We start from the raw sequence: 27,988 nt of genomic DNA on the forward strand, positions 1-27,988 counted from the left end.
ATTCACAAAAATTCAAAAGTAATTGTGTAATTAAAACTCATAAAATTTTTAATATTTAATCAAAGGTTAAAAAAATTCAACACAAAGTTTTCCTTCAAATAACTAGAGAGATAACTCGATCGTTATAGGAAAAAATTGTTATGAGGGTCTGAATTTTTAATTAACCTTTAATTTTAAAGTAAAAAGTACTACTGTATAATTGTTTTTACTAATAAATTAATAACGTTATAACTTATAAAGTTTTTTTATTGGCCATACTATTAACTATCACTTATGTAATGTAACAATTTAAATTATTTTTACCCATTTATTGTTCATCTTTTCGTGTTTATTTTAAAAGTTCCTACCTTAAGGCAATACTCAAATATATATTATAGTTATATATATTTTTATCAGATGTAAATAAATAAAATGTTCCTCAAAGACAAATAAATATTAAATATAACTTTTTTTTAATTAAAAAAATGTACCATCTTAAATCAAACATACAAGAAAGTTATGATTTCATTTTAACAAAAAAAAATAAATAAAAGTCTTAAAATGAAGATCACATTTATAACAATAAAAAAATTTAAGTTTATTACATACTTACATTTAAATAAATAAAATTATGAATTTTAACATTTTCAATATATACATCAATCAAATCCAACGGATTTATAATTTTTTCTTTTTTTTTTTACTTTTTCAAATATACGTTTTAAATTATGCTGAATAAGTGCACTGGTTAAAAATGCATTCATCTAAAATCTAACAAAAATTTATCATTAATGACCAGTTTTACAGTTAAAAAAAATATATAAAAATTACAAACACAAATTTTCAACGCAACATTGGAGGGGGAGGAGAGCACTTACAAAACACGCTAAAACCGAGTGGTAACTATAGTTTTAAATTCTATACAATAAATACGTAAAGTAGTTATGATTCGGAGAACACTGTGGACATTTGGAAAAAGGTGTTTTCGTCATACAGCGAACTCAACGACGTAGACATGTCCTTAAGCACCATGTTGTTACTGCTATCGAATTCTTGAGGCTCCGGTGCGGGACGGAAAGGAGAGGATTGTTCTTCCATCGGACTCGCGGCCACCGTCGTTAAAGTATCCTGTTTTCGGTCCAGATCCGTATAATACTGTTGCTGCTGCTGCTGATGGGCCTGCTGGTTCATCTGTTGGTGGTGATTGTTTGGCCTAGAGTAGCAGCTATTGAATTTCCCAGCATTGTTTTGATGATAACCACTGTTATAGTAATTGTTGTTGTGCTGTTGTCCGCATTGCTGTTGACCGCACTGCTGGTTGTTGCAACCACCGTTGTAATAACCGTGACTATACGACTGCATGCCGGGCGCGACAGCCGTTTGTCCCACGGCTGCAGCTTGTTGACCTCCGTTAGCGGCGGAGGTCCTTTGGCATCTTTGGTACGCGTTCGGGGTGGCACTATTGTCGTCGTAGTATCCATTTTCGTTGTTTTGCCCATGGAACTGCAGACCGTTGTTGTTGTTACTATTGCTATTGTTGTTGTTATTGTTGTTATTGTTTAATTGATAGTGTTGATTGTTGTTGTTTTTCAATTGATGGTACTGCTGTCCACCGTTGTGTCTAAAGTTGGCGTAATTATGGTTGTAGTTGACAAAGTCCTGGTTGGACGAATATGAGTACCGTCCACCGTTTTGTCTCTGCTGCATTGTCGGTCCAAAGTTAAAGTTGTTGTTGTTGCTGTTGTTGTTTGTGGTTGTGGTACCGAACAACATCGCCGGGTGGTTCGCCTGATACGGTCTTTGGTTCTGGAATTGAGGATTGTACGCCGCACCGGGCAAGCCGTGTCCGTGACTCTGCTCCTGTCCCTGCCAATTGACTGGTAAACTGTTGCTGCGCATGTTCCTGTAGTTGTTAGTTGGCGGAACTTTATTGGGCCTATCGTTCGGAGTGGGTGTCGGAACAACAGGGGCCACGGGATTGGTCAACGCTTGACCATTGCCGGCACTGTTGGTCGCTTCCTGGACGATGGGCGGGGTCAGCGTAGGAATGTGCTCCAGAGCGGATTCGGTAAGTTCGTTGATGGTCTTTTCCGCGTCAAACGCGCCTAGATCATAATCGTCGATTTTTTCGCTTATCTGAAAAACATAATTAAACCAAAAATGTTAGTATATATAGTTACATAACACTGTAATTAGCGTAACATCATTTTTGGTTTTTATCGCCAATGCAATAATGATAACTTACCATGTCCTTAATGACGTCGTCAAAATCATCCGGCAGGACCATTTTGCTCTCCAATGATTCACCCTCGCCGACCTCGTCGAGATTAATATTAGAGTTGGGATGATGTACGGCTCCCGTTTGACGAGTTTGAGGTCTTGACATTTTAGCACTTTCTGGCAACTGCCTGCATTCTTCGCTATCGGTAAACGCCTGAAAATCGATTTTAAAATAAAGTATATAGACGTCAAATAACTTTCAAAAGTATTCTGTTAGGTACATACATCGATATCGGGGCCCATAGCTGTATTTGCTTGACTAGGTGAATAATCCACAGAAATCGGATCGTATAAGGACGACGCGTTACTTAGTCTATGATGCTCGGAAGGTACCTAAACAAAATCATAAGTCATTAATTAAACAATAATGCCTGATTTATTTTTCTCGTCAAGTTTGAATACGTACTTGACTGTTCCTGCGACTGTGGTCAGACTTCATGCTCCAGTAGTTACTAAATGTGCTTTCTCTCCGTATAGTGTCTTGATTGGATACCATTTTCATGTCAGTCAATTGTTTATTTAATTCTTGCATACCAGAAGTACTTCCGTGTCCTGGACTCAAGTCGGGCAATGGCGATAACTCACTGGTTGCGACGTGCTTCAATCCAGCATGCGGTACAAACCGTCGCATCCTTCGGATCATAGGCGCTGAAGTAAGCATTCCGGCTTCCGAGTGCATCGGGATAAAGTCAAATAACTACAAAAGTCAAATAAATTGTCAATCATTTTAATTGTTTATGGCTTGCACTAAATTTGGCGCTACTAATGTGATCTAAGTAACTTAATAAGATGTATAGTTAACACTCACGTCGGCATCATGTCCGTCTTCAACCCAATTGTCATCCAAAGCGTCTGCACTATGGTTGCTGTCACTAATAGGCTCGTCGTGAAACATTCTATTGCTATATGGAACGCTCATAGGACTGGGTTGTTGTCCAGGGGAATTTGTTTCCTACGGGAAAGAAAAAGAGACCACAAATTATATAAATAAATCAAACTAAAATTAAGCCAAATAGTCTTTTAAAATTTAATTTATTTTAGGAATGCTATAGGTGCGTACTTCAGATTTTATGCTTGGACTAGACACGCTAACGGTTTTGGCACTCATCGGCATCTCATCGCTCCGATACGGTGACGCGTCGTCGGCACCCGGGCCGTTGCCACCACCTCCTCCGCCACCGCCGCTTCCTCCACCACGGCTGTTGTCACCGTTTCCATTGCCCTTATGTCGTTTATGCGCATAGAAATCAGCTCCATGAACTGTCTTGACGTGTTTACGCAAGGAACTTGGATCAGTGTAACGTTTTGTACATCCAGGAGCTTTACATATGTACGGTTTCTAAAAAATACAGATTTTTACGTTAGTACTATTTCATTGAACGATGCTTTATAACCCGATCTCACCTATTCCTTTTTTCCCAACTGATTGCATACACACAAATTAAACATATTATATTATATACATAGTAAATATACAGTTTCACCAAAACAAATTTTGAAATAGAAAAAGTATTATTTGTATAAAGGCATTGCATAATATACAATATAAACTATAATATATTATTATATTTTAGAATTTCTTAAACCCACTCATAATATAAGTAATACAATTATAAATATTATATATTTAATATTTTTTTAATTAAAATTATAATTACCTCGCTAGAATGAGTGCGGTTTTGATGTTTTGCTCTATCTGAAGCATTGCTAAAGGCCTTACTGCAACCAGGATGTTCACAAGTATAGGGCTTTTCGCCGGTATGAGATCTGAGATGAGTTTTTAGGTTTTCCAACCTCGAATAAGCTTTGGTGCAATTTTCAAACTGTAAAATCATATAATATTTATTTTTAATATCACGTGGTTAATAAACAAAGAGTTATATTTACAAATGGTCAAATCATTAATATATATTGTTGGTAATACAATTTAGAAATTTAAGTATATTAAGTTTTATATTTTTCGTACTTTAATTAAGAATCATAGTATGTAAAAAACCTGACAGTTACCAATAATATACGATCGACTTATGTTAACAAAACTAAGAGATAAATCAATTACCGTGCATTTGTGTGGCTTCTCTCCGGTGTGTCTTCGCATATGTACCACAAGCATGTATTGGGCTTTGAATGGCTTCTCAGCTCTAGAACAATCCTGCCACTGGCATACAAATGACTTTTTGTTCGCCTGAATATGATCATTTACGATGTGCTGCAAAACACAAGAACATAATAATATTATAAAGTCATCGCATTATCATTATATAATAGAAAAACGGTTGGCATATTAGTATTCCGGTGTTGTTGTATGACTGGCGTCGAGTTATGCCATTAATTTTAATTTGCTTCGAGCAATTTTACATTTTAATGAATTTAATATCGGCGTACATTTATAATATTAATAATTATTGTGGATTAAAAATAATATTGAATGGTAATGAAAACAATAAACAGTAAATGTACCTGTACTAATACAGCCTGAGTCTGGTATTCTAAATTACAGTTCTTCCAGTGACAGTTTGTCTCGATGAAATCAGGTTCCCCTTTGAGGTCACTGATGGATTCCGGTGAGTTTTGTTTCGAGTCTTCAACGAGTTTTTGAGAAGCCTTCTTTGAAGCTGATGTCGATTTCGATTTGGACCGTTCTTGTTTGATCTTGCACATGTCGTTGGCTAACATCTAATAACCATATGACATTATACATGACAGTAGGTACATAATGACAAAATAAAAATGGTTTCATAAAATATAGAAACTACTTGCCTGTGAACTGCAGTCTTGCGAAGGTACAGGTAACATGTGAATATTGTACGAGGGATGATGCGCGGAAGACGGCATGGCGGCGGCGTTATGCCACGGCAAATGCAAGCCACTGGCGGATCTCAATAACTGTTGAACTTGAGGTGATATGACGGATGGGTGGTGTTGCATGGTAAACGCCAGTGGGTTCAGGTGCCCGTACGAACCGGACGTGCTCGAACTCCTTGAGCACGAAGCGCCGTACGCTGCGGCGGCCGAGTATAGTGCACTCGGCGATGATCGAATCCTGCCATGGAGCTCCAAGTCCGGGGACGGTGACACGGAGAGTGCCCGTTTCTTACCCTGACGTGAGAAGCTTTGTGCCAACGGACTACACAGACCCGAACCTGTTAATCACGATTCACAATAATTAATACAACACGTATAGTAGTATATATCATATGAGTTAGATGTCAAAACGTTGAACAAAATCGTGAGAAAAATTTGGGCAGAATTTTGGACTCAATTTATATGAAAATATATTTTAAATTAAAATATAGTATGCATTTTTTCAATATTACGATATTCATTCAATTATGTTATTACTATTGTTTACTATAATAATTTATTTATTTTTATTTCACTATAGAGTATAGGTATCTTTACAAAAGTTAAGAGAAAAATATACCAATCATTACAATAATTAAAGTAAATTATATCAAAGAAGACAATATAATCAATGTTTTAAAAATTGTACAAACACTATATTTTAATATTAAAAAAAAAAAAAAAAAAAAAAATGATAGTGAATAAGCAACGTCCAAACGTTAGGTTACCTATTCCTTTAGGAATAAGTTTTGTAAATATCAAAATAATATTATCATTATGTATATTATACTTACTCAGGGAACCGACTGTTGCAAATGACGAACAGATATCCATACAGTTGAAACGAAGCGGATGGGGGAAATCGGCTGGATGGGGGTGCGGATGGTGTGGCGGCAGGACGCCACCCGCCCCCCTCCGAACTAAGTCACCTGATCCTCCAACACCGCAACTCCCGACTAAGCTGTAAACAAGCAAAATACACACATGGCTATAAATAAACGTACATATAATTATAATATAATATAGTATATCAGTAAAATAATTATCACTGGTGCAAGGACCCCAGACGGGCTGGTTACCGAATTGACTTCCGCCGAATATAAACAGCTTGCTAAACAAAACCATAAACTTTGCAGGCCCCATAAAACACAACACCTAATACACTGCAGGAATCGTGTCTATTCGTGTGTTGGGTAGTTATTTAAAACCTATACGCATACAACATTATAACATAATCGAAAAGCGCTGTTCGGCAAACTTGTGGGCCAAAGACATGTAGTACATACTAACTCGTAAAATATGTTAATTCTGAATGTCGAAGCTAAGTAAATCCTACTTTCATACTAATTATTATTATTGTTACTGACAGCAGAGAGTTTGTTGAGAATGCCAATGAATAAAAAATAACTGTTGCCAATTACCTCTATTCGCACGCCATGTTCAATAAAATGGAACAACTTATTAGACCGAGCGAATAAACGTAGTCCATATAAAAGTCCATATTATACATTATTACTATAAAACAAACAATACAAGTTGTTTGTTTATTGTTTAAAAATAAAGAAACACGGGAAGATTGATAAAGATTTTAAAAACTAGTATAAATAACACGGTAAAGGATTAATTTTTAGCCGCCATAAATGATAAAATTTAAGATTTAAACTTATAAATTACCATTGTAATTAATAAAGATAGCTTTCCGTTTATCTGAACAATACAATTATTTTCCGACTACCTTCTTAATATTATCAGAATACGTATTATAACAGTAGTATTATTTGTTTAGACGTGGGAATATTTTAACGTATATGTGGGGAACGTAAGGATATTATGATGACAGTGACGATTTGTAATGGTCGTCTGGTGACGGGTGGTGGCGGTAACTAAATATTATATAGGTACGTCTTATGGTAAAATTCGAACGGTGTTGTGGTCGTGGTCTGTTGTGGCTCATCATCTCAGAGCGGATTCGTTAAAATAAAAACAAGAAATGAGAACCGACACACAGTTGTTGTATATCAAAAAACGTGTTCGGCGCTAAACGAATCGTGTCAGCTGACAACCTATATATAATATTATCATGGATAATACGAGAAGCACCAAGAGTGGCAGGCAGAAGGAGCACTGGCGGTGGTACTGTAAAAATTCCCGAAGAAGTCGGTGTTGTCCTTTTCGAAAAGAGAGTTTTATTTTAACGACGATAGCCGGGGCCATGTGCGGCGGCGGCGAGAGCGAGCTGTTGATTTACGACACTATTTTCAGATGTCGGCAGCGGTGGTGTATTATATACCTCTACACATAGAGAAACATATTATATTTTATATATACCAATATACACTCGTACTTAAATGTATATACGATTGGCATCCTGTGAACTATTTCCGGGAGAGGCTTTTCATCGTAATATTTTATTTATTTACTCGCGCGTTCTTCGTCATGGTTGCAGCGGGTATAGCACTCGTTGCCAACTATGTATAATATTATATACATGAGGTACATAGTGATTTTTTTTATCTTAAACCAGAAAAATTCCTAGGAAAATCAAACGAATTTTTAAATCTTTAATTTTAAGAATAAAAACTGATAATTGTAATAAAATGTAGAACATTATGTTTGTTACTAAGTATGTAAAAAAGAAATTGAAAATTCACATTTAGATAATAACTAATTCACAATAAAAGAACCACTCTGTATACAACTGTGTACAGTGTACACATGTGTACATACGATATACGAGACTACTTTGCCAGTTCGTTATATCAATTACGGAGATGAAGACGCGCTTTTTAACATACCACATAGCTTCCGTTTTGCTCGTTCATGGAGTCGCGTTTCGTTATAATTCAAATACAGACATTATACATCTATTATCTAGTCATAATTTTACGCTAATAGTAGATAGTAATTATTTATTATTACTGTCGATAGTATATGTATTGAAAGGAAAATTATAAAAACAGTACAATAATATTGAAACTCAATCGACAATCTTTATAATATAGTATCCACTACCCAGACGGCTATTTAATAATCTTTCAATTATATAATTCTTCAACTTTACGAATTCATGACCATAAGGACTGGGCGAACCGTGGGTCATTATTCATTATTTCCTCTACGTTATTCAAATACACGACTCGTAATAATAATATAGAAATGTTTATTTATTATTACAAATCCTCAGCGATATTTTTTCTTTCTCGTCGTATCTTCCTCTCACCTCACCATCACATACCGATACACGGCAGCAGCGACACTACACAATTATATTGTATTTATCATTCAGTTAACAGCCGAGTATTTCAAACATGTTAATTTTTTCTTTCGTTTTTTTTTTTTTTTTTACTGTGTGGCGGCAAATTGAATAATTGAACAAACTAAAACTATTGGATTCGAAAGGCAAAAAAAAATTTCAAAGTAAAACCACGCACCGTTTCCTCTTTATCATTGCACCGGACGGCCGACGACGAAGCATGATTGGTGGTGGTTTAGGCATGTGTTCAATTTGTTAGATCACAGATAAACATTTCGATATAATAATACCAGTGATGGAATGCAACTGGCCGTGAATTTCTTAGAACCGAACAGCAGGACGTTGAATTTTGAATTCTCGCCGTCCTTTTTTTGTTTCCCCACCCCCTTTCTGTCCTGCTATACAGATGTATTGAGACTTGTTCTCTCTCGACGTCCACATTATATTATATTATTATATTATTATTCTCCCTTTTGCCGAGTCTTTATAGAAATATTTATACCCTGTGAGAATTACACACTAAAAAAAAAAAAAATAATAAAATCAGGTGTATCTACATTCAACAACTCGTATTATGAAATATTTATATATTTTATATATATATGAATGTTTCTCTTTTACGCGGTACTTTATGCGGACCGGTCGAATACTAAGGACGTGAACGTAAATACAATAATATACTTTATCGGGGGTTGGCGGTGATGCACAGACTGACACATAAAATAATGGTATTATTATTATGGTAACTTTCTTGGCTGTAGCCAAGTTTCGTACATGGCCGATGAAGCGCGAGAAACTTGAAAATATACGTATTTTATCACTTGTCTCTGATGACGTAAAGAGTTAATAAAAACACCAGTTTTTGACGGCGGGCATAATTCTGACAGCAGAACAACGCCGCAGCCGTCGTCGTTGGACAGTGTCCAGGCCTTATACGAGATGTGTTTATGATTACAATATATCTGCAGCAATTATAGTGTCGTTTTATTCGAGTCGACAGAGAAAAAAATATGGACCAAATAGGAAATTCAGAAATAACTAGATTGCTGACAAACCAGAACTTTTCTCGTCAATTTCTAAAATAGATCCTCGCCTTTATAATAATTCTTTTATATCTATATACCACATACGTAACAATTCAAATTCTCTAAGAAGCCGCCATCCAAAACTCGTAACACTATGTGTCACCGACCTGACACCGTCGACTACGAACAATTGCGGCAGTAGTGTACAAAATATTATTATATGTAGGTACCTACTTATTTTCAGATCGAAAACAACAGGTGCTTCGTTTAAACGTGTCGCAATTACGGTATAATACTAATAATAAATTAATGTCAGTATATAAATATAATAGTATAAATGATACGATGGCTACACTTATTATAGACTGCAGAACTGTAGCAATATTAATAATGCTATTTCGTCTGAAGACTGTCACAGCAAAAACTTTCGGACTCGGTTCTCCCCTCCACCTGAATCGACATACCTCTATTATTTTGGTGCTACAAACCTGAGGGTGCATGGTGTACGTCACTTTGAAACTGTTTGCAAGACAACTGAATTATACGATCGTGAATTTTGTGCTGCTATACGATAAAGGTATATATAGAGTGACGGTTGCTGCTAGTGTGCTTCTCAAACGACGGCGGAGACGATCTCGCGGACTTAGGTACGGCTGTGTCTCGACGGCGACGACGGCGGCGGCGGCGGCGACCAGGACGAGAGAACGACGAGCACGACGCGCACATCGCACCACAAAACCGAATCGTCGACTGAGGCAACGCGCGCGCGCGGTTACTGCAGCCACGCCACGACGGACCACCCAAGTGTGCGACTACGACGCGAACCGGAGTGAGACGCGCGTGGTGACGTCACGTCGACGACGATGTGATGCACGGTGTAGGTAATATAATAATAACAATATGTTTAACAATAATAACATCATCATCTCTTTCTCTACCTCTCGTCCATATTTGTTTATTATGGTCTCATCTCACAATCACGTTATCAGTTTGTGTGATTATACGACCTGGTAGACTTGACGACGTCGCCCCATTAATATTAGCCATTTTCTCTAAGCTACAAGTTTTACAGTCATAGTCCGAGTGTATACAATTATTAGTTTTGTATTCTTTCTAAAATATCAAAAATGTATTGACATGAAAAAAAATCTTCAAAAAGGTAAGAACCAATCATTTACTCGTCTTGATATTTAATTAAGTCTTCGTGATCAGAGGAACCGCAGGACATATCAATCGAAGAATTTCGTTCGTGCAAAAAATGCTATTCCATTAATTCTTATTGGCACTCTTTAGGATCAGGATTTTTGCTATATCATTTAACGACGATGGCCTTCGCCCGTTCATTGTATAATGATAGTTGTCGCGTTAAATAATAGTATGGCATCCTTTTACCCTGTTTTTATAATTATACGATGGACTATCGTTTGAGTCACACCAATTCACAAAATAATTAGGCCTCACCGTGATCTTAAGTTAGCGATTAATGAGTTTCCTAGTTAATTTCGGGGAAATTTCCTCAAAAGATTCTGACGAAAACAGTCAAAGAATAGAAGTGGTTTTTAGAGATGTGTGACGTGCAACTCTATAAAAATGATTGGACAAATAATATTAATAGATTTATTACAACAAAATTGTAACAAATGCAATCAGTTGCCGAGTGTTAGTCCTACGTCGGCTAATTACATCTCCTGGACGTAGAGTGTGTATCATATAATATTTTGGTATAGCTGTTACGACGCGATTGTGTATGTACCGATATAATATGTACGCAGTACGACGTGTGTATCGTATATAGCGGACAAAATGAAATTATCAACGCGGACGAACCAATCGCAAGAACGGGATCGATGTGGCGGCGAGACTAAAATATATATATATATATATATATATTCGTGATATCGTTATTTATTTCGGTATAATTTTGTTTTTTCTTTCCCGCCCGCCCACTACGTGTATTATAGTATAATATTTAACCCACCCATATTATATAGGTATTACCAGCTCTTTTTCTTTTCGGCGCGATCGCTGTATAATATGCAATTACATATTATGTACGCCGCGGTTCTCCCGGTCCGGCGTTTTTTCCCTCCTACACCACGACACGCGGATACCCATAGCATCGCCGCAGACTCGACGTTATATTATTATTATTATTATGTAGTTTTCGTCACGATTTTATTCGTATTTATTTTTTTTTTCGTCCGCTTTTCTCGTTTTACGACCGACAATGATTACTCGCGCTTCATACCTATAGGTATATCATAATATATTCGTACACAATATTATGATACACGCGGCGTGTGTAAAGAGTAATGTCTTCATGAAGGCCGTCGTCGTCGTCGTCGAAGGGGGACGGGCCCGACACGCCGTCGCGTCGCCGCGGACTGCGGTGTAACATACGGACACATAATATATATATATATAAATATATATGTATAATTTATTATATTAAAATATAACGGCGATGGACGCGCCCCCCTTGCGCGCCGCGGTCCAACCGCCTCCGCCATTAACGTTGTACACCGCGAGCGGGGTCGTCGGACGAGTTTATTATTTGTTTATTCGTTTCACCGTCGGGTTTTCGTGAAAAAAATTTAGAAAAAGATTAGGGAGGCGTAGGTGGCGTTTTTTTCGAAGGGGTCACCACGCGTCGCATCGAAGACTTACGTGCATCGATATAAAGGTCGTTATTACCGTTGTTATTTGATCCCATTATACGCGTAGCCGATGAATCGGTCCAATTAAAGAGTGCGTGCGAGTTATAATAATATCATCGCATTATTATTATTATTATTATTATTAAGACGGATAAAAAGTCGATTCGCGCGCGTGCAGTCGAATACATGTAGGAGGCAGGTAAGGTATATATACGCGCGCGATGATTTACAACTGGTCGGGCGATTTATCGCCGGCGAGTGCATATGCGCGCGAGCGGGACGCATATATAATACAATATCGTTCGCTATATATAATAATATAATACAACATAATATTATTGTATCGTACATTATTATATATTGCAGCAGTCACCTAGCTGTATAATACGCGTATATAGGTATAATTTTTTTCCTCTTGAAATGTCAGCGCGGGCACGACGAAAAGAAAAAAAAAACCGCGCACGCATATTATCTCCATCGGGCGTAATTTACAATAATACGCGCGGGGTCAACATTTATATATACATGTGTGTTGTACAGGTATTTATATACGATTCTCCACTCCTACGTGGTGCCCTGATGATGAATAATGGAAGCACATAAGTCACTGTACTACTTAGGTATACGACGCGTACAATAAGACGTATTATTATATTATAGTCGTATACGAGTGTAACATATTATATTATATTATATATATATATATATATATATACATATATATGCGGACGAATAACGGCGATACACTATAATACAACAAAATTATAATATACGATACGAGCACGTGTATATATTATATACATGTATTGCATTGCAGTAAGTTCCGCTTAACGTGATCACTGATCACCATGTTACAGGTCATTTTTTTAAAAAATTATTATTTAACGTTTATATTATTACCATCATAATTCTTATATTTTTTAAAACATCTTGTTATTATTACACCAAATGAAAGTTTTAAGTAAATAAAAGTATTAATCAATATGTATTAAATTACCTTATTAAATATATACCTATCGCCGAACTTTTGAATATCTCTCAAATTTCAGTGTGTAGAAGCACCATTATTCAAATAGTATCTATTGTATATAGATGGCTGTAAGTCCATACACACGTATACACTTTATAATTAGATACACATCTAATAGCGTTTAAGAATAAAGACGTTACACGTATAACTTAATTAGGTTTGAGCTAAAAAGTAATCACAATATACACCTTTACTTAATTATTATAATAATAAATGATTGATGTATATCTAGAATAGTTTATGATTTTGATTAAGTATTTCATTTTTAATTCTAATAAATTATAGTCAAATTTATCGTAACTCACGCCGTACCCATAGGCTATAGATATAAGTGACGATTCGTATTTAGGGACGAAAGAAACACTGTACGTAAGCTGTACCTAATCGTATACTTACTCGCACAACAGTTTACTAGTTTACAGTATACGTACGTGAACTGTCGTGTTGTAAAGAATAAAAAAGTAAGAAAAAAATATCTTACTCGTCTTACTATACTCGTTGCCGCCATAACGGGCATGATCGATTTTTAATCGAAGCCGTCGCTTTATTACAATATGTGTAATATTAATATAATATATTTTACGATAATGATGATACGTCATACATTTATTATAACATAATGTTGTTATTAGACTTCTGGTGTGCATAAGGTATAGCGGAGATATGTCGGGGAAAAGGGTTAATTAAAAAATAAAAAATTAACGAACGTATTTCATATGGCTGATATACCTGTAGGTAAGACAGTAGGTACATATTATATTACCTACTAGCGTTATATTGTATGATCATCACGGGTATTAACGTGACACGTCTTAATTAACGCGCCACTATAATACGGTCCATTGTTGTAAAACGATTGCGGATGAGATGTCGAGCCAAGCAGAAGCGACTTTATAATATACACGATACATGGAACTACGACGACGGCTGTTGCCGGAGAAGAACAAAAGAGAATCGTGAAAAACGTACGTACATAGGTAATACGCTTATACATTATATACGAACTCGAGCAGACGTATAGGTATGTATATTATTTATAAAAATGCATGTATGTAGTATAAGTAAACCGGGTACGCGTGGTTTACGTGTTAACGGGGTTGGGGGAGGGTAAATGTCGAAGAAATCGTACGCGACAGTAGTGACTGTAATAATAATATGGGAAACAAAATAATAAATTCCGAACGCTCTACAATAGTGACTTTATTTTAAGGCGCTGCAGCACATAGTACGCATCGCGTCCGACAGAACTGCAGCTATATATAGGTACCTACCATCGTATGGTGCGTGTGACGAACGCGCGCATTTCAATGTAAATTACTATAATTTCTTACTGTTCACCTAATGACGATGATAATAATAACAATATACGTACGACACGATAATTTACATAATATTTCAACGGGTTTGCCAGCTTCTAAACTAATTTTTACCTGCCTCCATATTATAATACTTACTACCTATATATGCCGTATAAAAATTCTCGTTTGTTTGTGTTTGTCTCGCGCGAGTATATGTTTGTTTGTGTGCGTGTGTGTGTGTGTGTATGTGTTTAAAACATTCAAATCAGCTCGACTATTGTCACGCGCGCGTATAACGACCGTGTTTAAAAGACGACATTATATAGGTACACACGGAAAACGTGTCTATACAGGTAGACTCTAGACACACACACACACACACACACACACACATACACATTGACACATCAGATACGACGTCGACGTGTATATTATTATAATATGTGTATACGAGACGACTTTGTTACACTCCGAGAAACGCTGCCGTTGCTGCTGTTATTCGTTTCAATCTGAACGTAATCGTCCCGTACGATTTATAAATTAAGTCATTCTTTTCGGTAAATACATACTTTGTGAATGCCCCATGCCCCTCCACAATCAACGTTAGTCTGTGCGTTTTAAAATGTATATTATTTAGCGTTTTCGTAAATTACAGTCGACGGCGACGAGGCGGTGCCGTAAACGGTATTTAATTACGCGCGAAAACCAGTTCTATGTATTGGGGGCCATAATAACATATTAAAATGTTATAACGACATCATAATGCATATATATATATATATATTTATAAACGCGGGCGTATAATTTATTTAACATACGAATTAATTTTTCCATCTTAAATATTTTTTAATCGGAAAATAATACAAGAAGAAGGGATAATATTATAATACACATAGATATTTCGTCGGTTATTGGTTGAAGTAATATTATTATTATAATAACCACAACGGCGGCCGCAGCATTGTTATTATAATATTATATTTTGGTGAATAGTCTTATGCGGATATCGTTCACAGGCGTGGAGTTGTAAAAATACGTGAGGTATTATACGATGCAGGTACATACATTATTTTTCGACGGTGCCGGTAATAGACGGTAGGAGACGGAACATACTCGGTTGCCGTCGAGTGAGGGGGAGTGGTGGGAGAAGGACGAGGCGAACAAATGAAGTGATTATCTTGTAACATGATATATACTATTATTATAATATAACACGATGCGGGGGCAAGAGAAAATTACTGGTCGACTGTAGGACGAGAGGGTTAAGACGCGATGCGAATACCAATAACGATTGATATTCGTTAGCACTTAGTGTTCAGACACACACACATACATAATACGCTTGTGTATTTGTCTTATATAGTAGTAGTAATAGTAGTAGTCACGTCGTACACACACTCATATAATATATAAATTATATATGTTTATAATATTAAACGTATATTGTACGAAGATGCGCGCGTCCTGAACGCGAAGGACGACGATGACAGTGTTGCGAGCAGGACGAAGAGAAGAGTGTGTGCACGTGTATGTGTGTGTGTGTCGTTCACGTGCACCTTGTACGTTATATTATATGTAAATAATATAAATCCCCACGATTGTGTTGCCCGAGACCGGGATTCAGTTGTTATTTATTATATAAAGTCGTTTGTGTGTACGTTTTTTTTCTTCTGCCGTATAGTGGCGACGAGGTACTTCTCTCTCCGCAGTCATTTCCCCCTTGTATATTACTGGTCTCGTTGGCATTCAACTGCTGCTGACGACTGCAACGAAGACGACGACTACGACGACGACCACCACCACCACCACCACCATCATCATCACCACCAACACTACATATGTAGTGTATATAAATATATACACACAGAGTGCGTGCGTGAGTAATAATAATAATATAAGAGATCGGGACGGCGATTCTGTGCGAGTCTTGTTCTTCTCCCCCCGCACCGTGTCTCACCGGAACGACCGGCTGCTGTTGCTGCTGCTGCTGCCGTTATGCTCACGTCCTTCTCGCACATTATACTATCTTCTCCGTCTCGTTCGACTATCTCTTCTCACGTGTGTGTATATATATATATATATATATTATATTATATATAGTACTTCTTATCCACCGCCGTGGCCATTCCACGAGCCTTATTATACCTCGCGCGCTTCGTCGCTTCCATTGATTTACTGACCGCACTCTCACGGCCTACGATACACACACATATATATTTGTTTGTACAGATACACTACGGAGTACAGATATTATGTGTACAAAGAGGATGTAATCAGTGGGCTCTTTTGATTTTCTATATTTATACATACTACGCATAATATTTATATGTATATACGCGACGTCTCTTTATGCTTACTCGTAGCGTTGCATCTATACATCTATATATAATATAAATCACGACGGAGGCTCGGTAGAAAAAGAGACCTTGTCGTCTTAAATAGTCTATACTCCTATGGAGATATTTTGCACGTATAGCACGTGTCTGTGCACCGGATCAAATCAATGTTATAAATAGGTGGTATACCTGTACAGTGTACATAATACATATTATATATGACCTATACATGATCCTTATAATATAGAAGGTATATGGTATATATTATACATATATTGAAGACGACAGTGCAGTATTGAGGAGTGTATACTGTATAGGGTCACAGTGGGGTATTCGCTGAGTGGACTTTATTGTTCACAGCCTTGTCCGACATCGCGGTAAAATGCCCATCATATGCGACAAGTAGAAGAAAAGAAAAATCACAATGGAACACAAAAGATATATACAGAGAACTCACGGTACCGGTTCTTTTTTGCTCTCGGTTCGAATATTATTATTATGTATTTCATCCTTGACTAAATGTTTTTAAAAATTTTTGGGGCTCTCTGGTGAAAAGGATTCCGGTCGGGCAATAATCGTTTTAATGCTCCCACTGCAGCAATCCCGAACGCGTCGGTAAAATAAAACCGTCGAATATTATATACGATGATCTTTTTTCTTATAATACATTGTATTTATAATGTACATAATAGGTATGTACAGAGTGCTTATACGAGTACTGCTTCGGTACAATAATGAGTGCAGCTCTGTCAACGCTTATATGGCACGAGGTATACACGCAATGTACAGCTATTAATGCAAATACGCCAGACACCTGTTTGTTGTGTGTAGTTGTAACTCATAATAATGTTTGAGTTGGATACACAGATTAGTTTCAAAAAAAAAAAAAAATAATAATAATGACATAATAATTGTGCGTTTTTAATAGGTACGATGAAATATAATAAAATAACTTATCACGAATTGATACAACGTTTTTCAGTGTAGAAGAGCATTATTAATAATATATTAATGTGAAGAATATTTTATTTTATGGTAAGTGTGAACGTATAGCCCGGTCGATTACCTGTTAAAGTCTGGATTCGAAATAAATATATTATGAACATTATAAAGACAAGTAAGCCAATCACGTCCATAAAATTTATTATATAGGTATTATATGGTTAACGAAAACAGGAGAGTAATAAATGGAATTTAATTCGTTCCGATTAGCTTGTGTGTATAAATATACACATTTTTTTCACTTCCCCTCTCGACCCACGACCGCTGTGAGACGTCTGTAGCGCGTCTCATTTCGATTGAGCTTTCCGCCACAAAACGGCCGTTAAAAAAATGTACACATATATACCATATTATATATAAAAAAATAATAATAATGATAATGAAAAAAAAAAGACTACAGGTTTTGGTCGTCAGATAAGCGCATAAAACTGGTTCCTAATAAATCTGTCAAACCTCATAATAGCATTTAGCTCGTGTTTCAGTTCTTATTTGGAACCCGTTTATTTATTTATTATTTCTATGTGTATATATACACAGACACGCGCACGCGTTATATACATACATGTGTGTGTGTGTATGTTTTTTCACAGACTCACAATACACAAAGACCTATTAGCGAGCTTATTATTATTATCATTATTATTAATACTATTATCGTCGTTTTTATCCACTTTGGGATGACAGGCCATAGTGGAATGTGTGCGACGTCGGTTGCGGCGCAGATTCATCGGCTGGGAAGACTGTAATAATAATATAATATTATATAAGCTGACTTCTGAACATATTATTGTCTTAGCGGCGGCTGTCGATATAAAACAGTCGAGGCAGTAAAATATACGACGATACGCGAACTCAAACGAGGGGACAGTTACATTATTATCGTGTGTATCGTAGATTACGACGTTTCAATTCCTGTAGAAAACGTTCTTCTATTCGCGATTTTTAATATTAATACGAAATCCGAAAAAATCAGAAAACATTGTGTTTGTATAAATACTATGAGTACCTATACTAAATTTATAATATTCGTATTATGTTATTATCGATGATTGTACGACGATTTTTATTCATTTTGCCACCCGACGAAAATAGTATTATTACATTTTGATAAGCTTTGCTCGGGGTTATTAATTCGTCTGTCTGCGATTTCTCACCACCTCAGTCGCCGTTAAGGGCGCATTAAGTGTCGAAATGTATATGCGGAGTGGGCGTGGTTTACTGTAGACAACAATAAATAATATATTTCATCAATCCATCCGGCGGAGAGCCCAATTAAATGCACGTGTGCGTTTCCAGCCGCCGTTGGCCAATTAGACGAGGGGAGTCATCTGCCAGGTCGCGGGGCTAGGGAGGTGCGCTGTTACAGGTAAACAATTAGTATGGACGCTCGCGCATCTGTAGTGCTATGTCGACCGTGTAGAAATCGGACCTACCGAATAATTCCAGCAGTTTATTATATTATCATTTATTAATATGATTATTAACTCTGCAGGCGAAATAGATGAAAAATATTAATAATATAACTAACATTGTATACAATATAATATAAATAGTAAAAAACTTAATTTTTATCTATCCTAATTAAACTTCCTTAGGATAAGTAGATATTTAAAGGATATTACTTATGGAACTTGGGCTGACTTAGTTCTCTCAAAGCTTTAAATCATTTACAAACCCATCTAACAGAAAGTATAGGTTCGACGAATATAATTATTTTATAGCGTTAGTTTTTAATTACATTAGAAAGATTTGTTATTCTTTAAATATAAAAATAAATTGGATTTTATAAGTACATTGGAGTTAATGCCCAGTAAATAATTTTTATCTTAAGCTAACCGGTCTCATATCAGGGATAAAGATATTTTGCTTTATTTTAAAATTAAAAGTTCAATTATATTTTGATTTCTTACTTCTATCGAAATATTATGTTCGATTATTATTAGCTGTACGCTTGTAATAATTAGTATGTTTTTACTGACGATAAACAACAATATTTAAAACGTTAATAGGGCCATAAGGTGGTGGATGTGTTTGTCTAATTTATTGTAAGGTTAGTTTTAAAAATAAAATAAGTCCAATTAAAATAGATATTCTACTGAATCTCTTCAACTACGCTGTAACTGTGTTACATGAATTTTAAAAATACGCGCGTGTCTTTTTTTTATGCGAATTAGTCGGTTTTTTCTGTTTATATAGGTATACGAATTTTTTTGTTTTTGGTAGTTTAAGCGACGATGCGGTCCGCAAAACGACGTGCACCTATACCCACCTATATATACATATACGACGCGCATTGGTTTCATTATATATAAACGAGCCAATTAGCCGAATCCGGTTCTCTCCTACTATCCGCTCTGTCTGTCTGTGCAGAGAGCTCCGGTCCCCGCCGAGTGTGTGCGTTGGAAACTAGTTTTTTTTTGCCGCGCTCATGCATACGTGTATATGTTTAGTACATATATATGTATATTATATATATATATATATCGTTTTTATGACTTTATTTATTTCGAAATTGGCCTCCGGTGCGGATTAGCCGTTTGTGTTTAGGGCCGTGATTTAACGCGTTTCTCGGCCGGCTCGATTGTGAGGCGTGCACGCATTTATAATGCCGCCGCCGCTGCACTACCGGCGGCGGCGGCGGCGGCGGCGAAGGGGAAATAAGTAATTATGTTTTCCGAAGTTTTCGGCTGGATAAAACGGCATAGTTAAAACAAACTGGTTTTTTATACTCCTTCGTCTCTCCCTGTATCTCTGATAGAGTAACAACCACTTTTTTCTTTCTTTTCTTCTTCTATTTTTTTTTTTTTTTTTTGGAGGTTGTATTATGTAGGTATACGTATATTGACGGCGTAATAATATTCGGTCGGACCGCCTATTTTCCGCCCCACCGACAGCGGGAGCAATACACACGCACAAGTCGACATCACAGGCAATGGCTAGTGGAAATTTGATTTATCACGAGTTAGAAAAATTACAAGCTGATAGAAAAGAGAAAACTTGATCCGGCAAAAACGACGTAAAAGACTGCACCTGTATGGCGATTCATTGCCTTAAGAATGAGGGATTTTGGAAACATGTGTATTGTGTACCTATACCTACCTACTATTATACCAGATAATAATTCGTATGAAACAGGGCTGAATTAACGAATGCATGACTTGATAACTTATATTGGTACGAATACTCGGGAATTTGTAAGTTCAACCCCTCTCCTCAGAAGATGAATTTATATACTATAATAATGGAAAACATGCAATATTGTTAAAACGTTTGAAATTAAAATCTATAGGTACTTAATACTTACAGAGCATATATTATTTACGTTATTCAATATTTCAAAAGATTCTTTTTAGTTACATAAGGACAATGTAGTAGTACAGCGCAATTATTCAAAAAAATATAATTATATAGAAAAAGTACTTAGATTGCTAGGCTGCCTATAATAGTTTTAACATTACTCTTGGTTAGAATATTTATAAGCTGTACGTTTTACAATAATATGTACTTTTTCTGAGGGGGGGGGAGACCATTTATTTTTGAGAGCTAAAAAATGAATATTGTTCTTAAAGCAATTATTCTGCTTAATCCGGTGCACTGACATGACGTAATAATAATTGGTATTGTTATTATCATAATATATATGTGCTGATATATATTTTGGACTGCGGTGGATGACATCCTCATTGCATTCAATTGGGTATCCATTTATAGTAATTGAAATTAATAAAGACTTGCGGCGGCCCCGTGATTTGTCTTTTGTCCACCATCGTACATATATATAGAACAATAATTAACGACAATTGGCGAAAAGGACAATGTGTACGCACGCACCGCCGTCGCTGTATAATATGATATTAAGCATTATATTATATTATGTGCGCGTTTCAGGGACGTATACGGGTTAACGTCCTCGCGCACGGGATCTCAAAATCACCAGGATATTGGATTATTTTTATTATATATTTTGCACGTTGTTAACTTCGCGTTAATTACCAAAATATACATTGTGTTTAAATTTTTGAATTATACCATAACCAAATAGTCAATAATATTATAGTTTGCGATTTTATAGACTCACTAAATGGTAGTTATTATTAGGCAGTCTTATTGCTTTGTTGAAAACTCTATCAAGAAATGAAGATATTTTAAACACAATCCAGTGTTGAATCACGTATTGTCTAGTAAACAAATTTGGTAGGTATTCGATGAAAAAATATTAAAATAACTTCAGACGTTTATTTTTTACTTGACCAAACAAATATGGTGATTTAACTTTGAATTTGGCTCGATTCATGTCTTAGTAATATACCTATATAGGTACTTAATTACGAAACTAGTTAAAAATATATTCGAGCTATAAAACAACAAAATACATTCGATAACATAATATCGGTATGCTAGTGTTGGCAGTAGAGACTATAGAGGTGACACGAAAAGCTCACGTTTGATATGTGTAAAGGTCAAGGAGAGAAGTTGTGACTACATTCGTGCGAAAAAGAGACACAATACAATGGTCCTTCCTGTGCAACGCACACAATACTGTATTATGTAGTATGTATACTCAGCTATACAAACCGTCTGATTATCAGCAAAAAATACACCTCTGCAAATTCTCGAAGAACACTGACTTCAGGTCGGGGTAAAAAAAATCCTAACAGAAAATAAGATTACATTTTATAACCGTTTGTAACGCAATCCCGCGAGTTATCGGCTCTTTATATCGTGTGCGGTTTTTTCTCTTTAAATTATGTACAAGCGTTATTATTAATAATATATCGTATATCATATTTTATACTATACACGTTTAGTGGTGCACATTATACCATATGTGTGTTGCATTGTACGTTGCTTTCCCGCAACAGCAGCCCGCAAGCAACCACACATACGCCTAAAATGATAAAAAAAATGATCCAAAGTGAAACTCGATCGAAAATGAAATATTTTATATAAGAAAAAAACCGGAAAAAAAATTTAATATTTTCAATAATTTTAAACTCTCATACCGATTAAAACCTAAAAAACTCTCATTATGCTTTTCATATTTAACCCTATATTCAATACCTATATTTATACATAGCTATACAATAAATAAATATTATTTCAAATCAATATCTCACTGTCTCGATAGTTACTACTTTTCTAGCGTTATAAATACTCTTTGTATAATGACAAAAAAAAACCAAAATTCAATTTTATGAAAAACGGACGTGTTGTACATTATCATATTTGAAAACGTGAACAAATTATCAATATGAATAAATGAACTCAGTAAACTCGTAGTTTCAAGATAATAGAATTTATTATACACAGTTAAAAACGTTCAATTTACTATCAGAATACGAGTAAACAGAGTAGGTAAGCATCATATGATCTGATCACTCGCCTTCTATGAGCAAAAATGATCACAGACGTAAAAAAAATATATTGCTGTCCTGCAGTGTCCAACTGTAATAAATACATTCCTTGCAGTTTAGCTCGGAATCTAAAACGTTAAAAAATTACCTCTTCGTAGCCGTAAACCACGCGCGAAAATCGTCGTGCAAACCTACTGTACAACAACGATAATGATAATGATAATAATAATAATAATAATAATTGTCGTCGTAGCAGTGTTTCGTACGGATAAAAAAAAAAAATAATAATAATAATAATATGTGTAATGCGCGGTGCGTGCAGATTATCGCCGTTTTTCCCAAGCCAAGTGAACGACTCATGTATAAGAAAAAAAAAATAAACAAACCACCAGAAGACGGATGTAAAAAAATAACGTCGCGTAAGTATCCGAGATCGATTTCGAACGCGTATTCGAAATATGCTCGCCGCGCAGTGCGATGTTGTTCAAACAAACGTTTTTTTTTTTCAATATACATTTTTTCCCTTCACATATTATATTATATTATTATATCGTCTTCCGTCCTACATATTATTATATACGACGATATATTATATTGTGTATTGTAAGTGTACGTATTATTATTATTTTTTTCTTTTACTTTTTACAACAAATACCTTTACCCGTCCACCACCGGTCGTATATGAGTTGCAGTGCAGTATGTGTGCATGTGAGTACGCGGCAATACAACATTCCTGTCCCGTGTCTTCCCTGCAGAGGCGTGAATTCTTTTGAAAAACCTCTTTGCTATAATATACACGCACACTGCAATCCGCGTAATGTAATCGCGTCGTTCTTCTATATGCTCGCCGAACGGTGTTTTTATTATGATGTGAGGGGTGGGAGTGGATGATGGCCAGTGCGAAACATTATACCTACTCAAATATTTCCGTGTGTGTTTATTAAATGCATATAATAATATGACAATAAAAAGTGTTATAAATGCGCGTAAAGTACACAATACGGATCGTCTGTATAAATTATTTTGTTCCACCTTTCACCGAAATTCAGTGGCCCGCACATAAGAGGGTGCGTAGGTGTCAGCTGACACCCGTATAAAATAATTAGCGGCGCATGGTGGTGGCGCTGGTCATCCGGGCCGGGGATAAACAAAAATATATATTATTTAAATACTATTACATCAAAATGCATACGAGAAGATCGACGTTTGATATAACAATAGTCAATAATAATTGTCTACTATAAAATTATTAAGCAACTATATTATAAATTATAAGAATAAGATAAAATAGTTCCGATACCGAAGCATATTGAATTTTTTTTCAAAAATATTTCGATATTTGATTGATTTATCTAAATAATTTGATGAAACAACATCTAGAGTGAATGATTGTAATAAAAAAGGGGTGTTCGGAACAATACAGTAACTTGGAACTATTAAACGTTAAGACATTATTAATCGCATAAATCAATACCATACCTATACAAATTAAGAATATTTTGTAATTTATTATTTTGAAAAAGTTGAAGAAAATAACAAAGTGCAACTGTATCAACAGTAGTTCCGTATTATATAGGTATAGACTGTTTTTCATAATATGTTCCAAACACCGGATTAAAAAAATTGAATCATCCCAATTTTATTAACGTGAAATGTCCAGACTGAAAAGTCCAGTGCGTTTATTCACGACGAGAGGTTTTTAGTATCACTGACCATGGTACTTTTTTTTTTACCATTCTCAGTAAAAAAGGTTTTACATTATAATATTATTATGCTATTACGCATGTGTGGTGGGAACCGTCCTAGTCAGCGTTTTGCAGACACCTATTTTATCGCGATGAGGCGGTCGTTTTATCGTTGAATGTATTATATATTATTTTTCACGGAGTCGCAATTCGGCGGATAGATCGGTCAAATTTCATTTAAAACAGATAAATTTGATGTTTTACACGGCGAGAAGATCGTTTATTTATTCACACGTTTCGGTTTTTATTTTCCCGCCGTCACGTAACGGATTGCAGTGCGTTTCTCGGACTACGTATACTGCGGCGGCCATCGTATTAAACATTATACACTATTATATTATACAGCGTTCGTTTATACCACGGCGTGACGTGTTTAGTGTTTACTGTTTTTTTTTTTTGTCAACACCCTAAGGACACACGTAGATTTACAACGTCTCCGTCGTTATGACGGAACTATTATAACTTATACGTGTTATGGTCACAGTTTTGTTCCTATAAATATAATATTATACAGAGTGATTCATCAAGCATACTCTCATTTATCCATGCAATAATAAATTTGTTCATATTTTTTTTTTTTTTTTAATGTATACTTAAAGACTATATTTACGAATTCATGAGATTTTATACACAATACTTGAGAAGTGGCGATATAAACATCGGTTTTTCAAACGAGAACACCGCGTATTAAATGGATATTTTCTAAAAAATTTAATCTACCTAATTCAAAATTCAAACTAGTAGTTTTATAGTTATTAAAATGTTTATACTAGGGGTATCAGTCATTAACAATGGATTTATAAAAATATATATTACTATTATATTATTAGAAATCTATTCTGTGTATTATACTTGAACAAATTTTACAAACTATAAGATATATTAATATAGATTACTCAAATCTTCTAATTAATATTGCTCTCGTATTTTCCAAACCAATTATCATTGACCTATATAGTTAATTTTCAAAATGAAATAACTCAAAAATTATGAGTTCAAATTTTAATATTTATATACGTCAAAATTTGAGAAAATTATTCGCTAAAAAATTTACTGTTTAAAGAAAGATTGTCATTTGAAAATCAGAAATTTGTATTCTCACAGAACGTAGTTTAAGTAGTTCAAAAAAATCAAAATTTTAACAATATTATCTATATATTTCAAAATTTCAAAAAATAAATTTTGAATAATGCTTTATTGAGAAGAAAAAAGGGGTGTTCAAAATTTTTGAATCATCCTGTAACTACCCTGCACACTTAAATATAATGTAACCGGCACTGGGTCTTTATAATATTACAATATATTCACCGCACTTGTCAAACGTTTGACGGCCGTCACGCCAAACGAAATCAGTAATTTACACGAGCTCGTGCGCGCGCTCGCTCATCGTCTGTTGTAGACGAAACGCATAAAACGCTAAACGTTTTTAACAATAATACAGTACCGCGAGTACCGTAGCTATATTCTAACATACGTAAAATGCGACTTATGAGTGAGTAAAACGTCTCTGCAAGTATAATATATTATTATTATACGGGCGAGAATGCGACTATAAAATATAGAGATGAGGATAATATATACTGTATAGAGACTCACGTGTAAACCAGTTTTCGAATCTTTGTGTCCTATATTATACTTATTTTTTTTCGTAAGAAAATAACCAAACGCAATAGTTCTATGTATAAGTGTATAAGAGCCATACCTATAATATTATTATCAACGAATCGAAAACTCGTAAATTGTATCTATAATTTCTTTATGGCTGCCGCACTAGAATATTACTATGCGATTGAGGGACATTCAGCCGTTAAAGAGTATAAGAAAAAAAGTGGACGAGTACGTACTCATACGGGGATGATTGGGGTATAAGACGGTAGGTACACTTCATGTTATTATTATACCGAATTACGTTCGGTTGTCAAATAATAAATAAATATTATTATAACCTGTCCCGTTCTCAACTGGAATTCGGTTGCCAACGCTCTCTTATTTAATATACTAATATATATATATAATATTCATTATATTCACTGACCTCTGCAATATAATTTAGGGATAAGTATGGCGAATGTTGCCCAATTGAGGACCAAAATAAACTTTTTTGCTTATTCATATTCCATTTGCCCATACAAAGTAGGTAAGAAATATTATTTTTCAGTGGTTATTTAAACTGAATAAATACACTGATTGAATCTTAACCTATAGGCAATGTATAATATAATCTATATCATAGTATTCTGACTATACATATAATTATATTCATGTACATTACACTAGTAACGCATTTTACGCAGCATGGTGACATACTCGTAAATTTAAAAATGTTTGGTTATATAGTCTAAAATTCGAAAAACTCCGATAGTATTACGCATGCATTTTTTTGGAGTCGGTAAGTTTTTGAAGTGCCAGAACCCACCACTATTTCCATTATATGACATAATTTAGTACAACATTGAATACAATTCTCGATAGTCTCTTTACAATAATATATAATATCGTTGTTAAATACCTGTGCGGTATCGGCTGGTGAAACGCGCCCATGCCGGACGTTGACGGACTTGACGTGGCGGGCGGTATGAGGCTGGGGTTCCATATACACGATCCCCTGGCGTCCGGAGGCGGTGGTGGAGCCGCAGCGGCCGACAGCGGGAACTGCAAGGACAGCCCGACAGAGTAGTCAAACGGATTCGGATACAGCATACTGGTCTCCTTGTCAGGCATACCGGAGAAAACCGCCGCTGCGATGGTGCTGCGGGCGGATGCGATTTGGACCCGAACGGCTAAACGCCGTTGACCGTACGACGGCCATACACACGTTACACCTGTGCTGCTGTGGACGGGATGAGTGTGTCACCGTCGTTATCCGTCCGATACACCTATATAGTAGGTGTACTGCTGATACCTGCGGAGAGAGAAAAAAAAGAAATTGAAATGCGCGTTTGTGGAGAGGCGTTATTCGGGCAAAAACGTGTCGGGGTCGCGTTATTATTATATTTTTTTTCCACCGGACTCTGCTGAACAACCGGCATACAATACATCCATCAGAGTCCCGTCGAGGGGGTGGACGTTATAATGTATAGTGTATACATATATATCGATGGCCTTTTATAAATACCAACTCGCTATATAATATAATATATTATATTATAGTACCCTAAACGTCTTAAACTCGTATAGTCGTATAT

General features: G+C 35.6%; 1 protein-coding gene across 2 annotated transcripts; it reads right to left on the reverse strand.

Annotated features, from left to right (window-relative positions):
• Positions 1–429: 429 nt before the first annotated feature.
• LOC114120779 (zinc finger protein GLI2) lies at positions 430–27,524 on the reverse strand. Of its 2 annotated transcripts, none has more exons than XM_027982804.2 (12): positions 27,313–27,524; positions 5,898–6,064; positions 5,020–5,402; positions 4,720–4,935; positions 4,319–4,468; positions 3,918–4,082; positions 3,320–3,598; positions 3,068–3,211; positions 2,666–2,956; positions 2,485–2,592; positions 2,225–2,413; positions 430–2,115 (listed from the first exon to the last, which is right to left on the reverse strand). In XM_027982804.2, the coding sequence occupies exons 1-12, from the start codon at positions 27,522–27,524 to the stop codon at positions 922–924; spliced, it is 3,498 nt and encodes a 1,165-aa protein (XP_027838605.1). In that variant the 3' UTR covers positions 430–921. The 2 variants fall into 2 exon arrangements, with proteins under 2 accessions (XP_027838605.1, XP_027838606.1); XM_027982805.2 differs by lacking the exon at positions 27,313–27,524 and adding an exon at positions 9,870–10,141.
• Positions 27,525–27,988: the final 464 nt, after the last annotated feature.

The sequence above is a fragment of the Aphis gossypii genome, chromosome 1, assembly GCF_020184175.1.
Source record: "Aphis gossypii isolate Hap1 chromosome 1, ASM2018417v2, whole genome shotgun sequence".
Taxonomy (NCBI): Eukaryota; Metazoa; Arthropoda; class Insecta; order Hemiptera; family Aphididae; genus Aphis; species Aphis gossypii.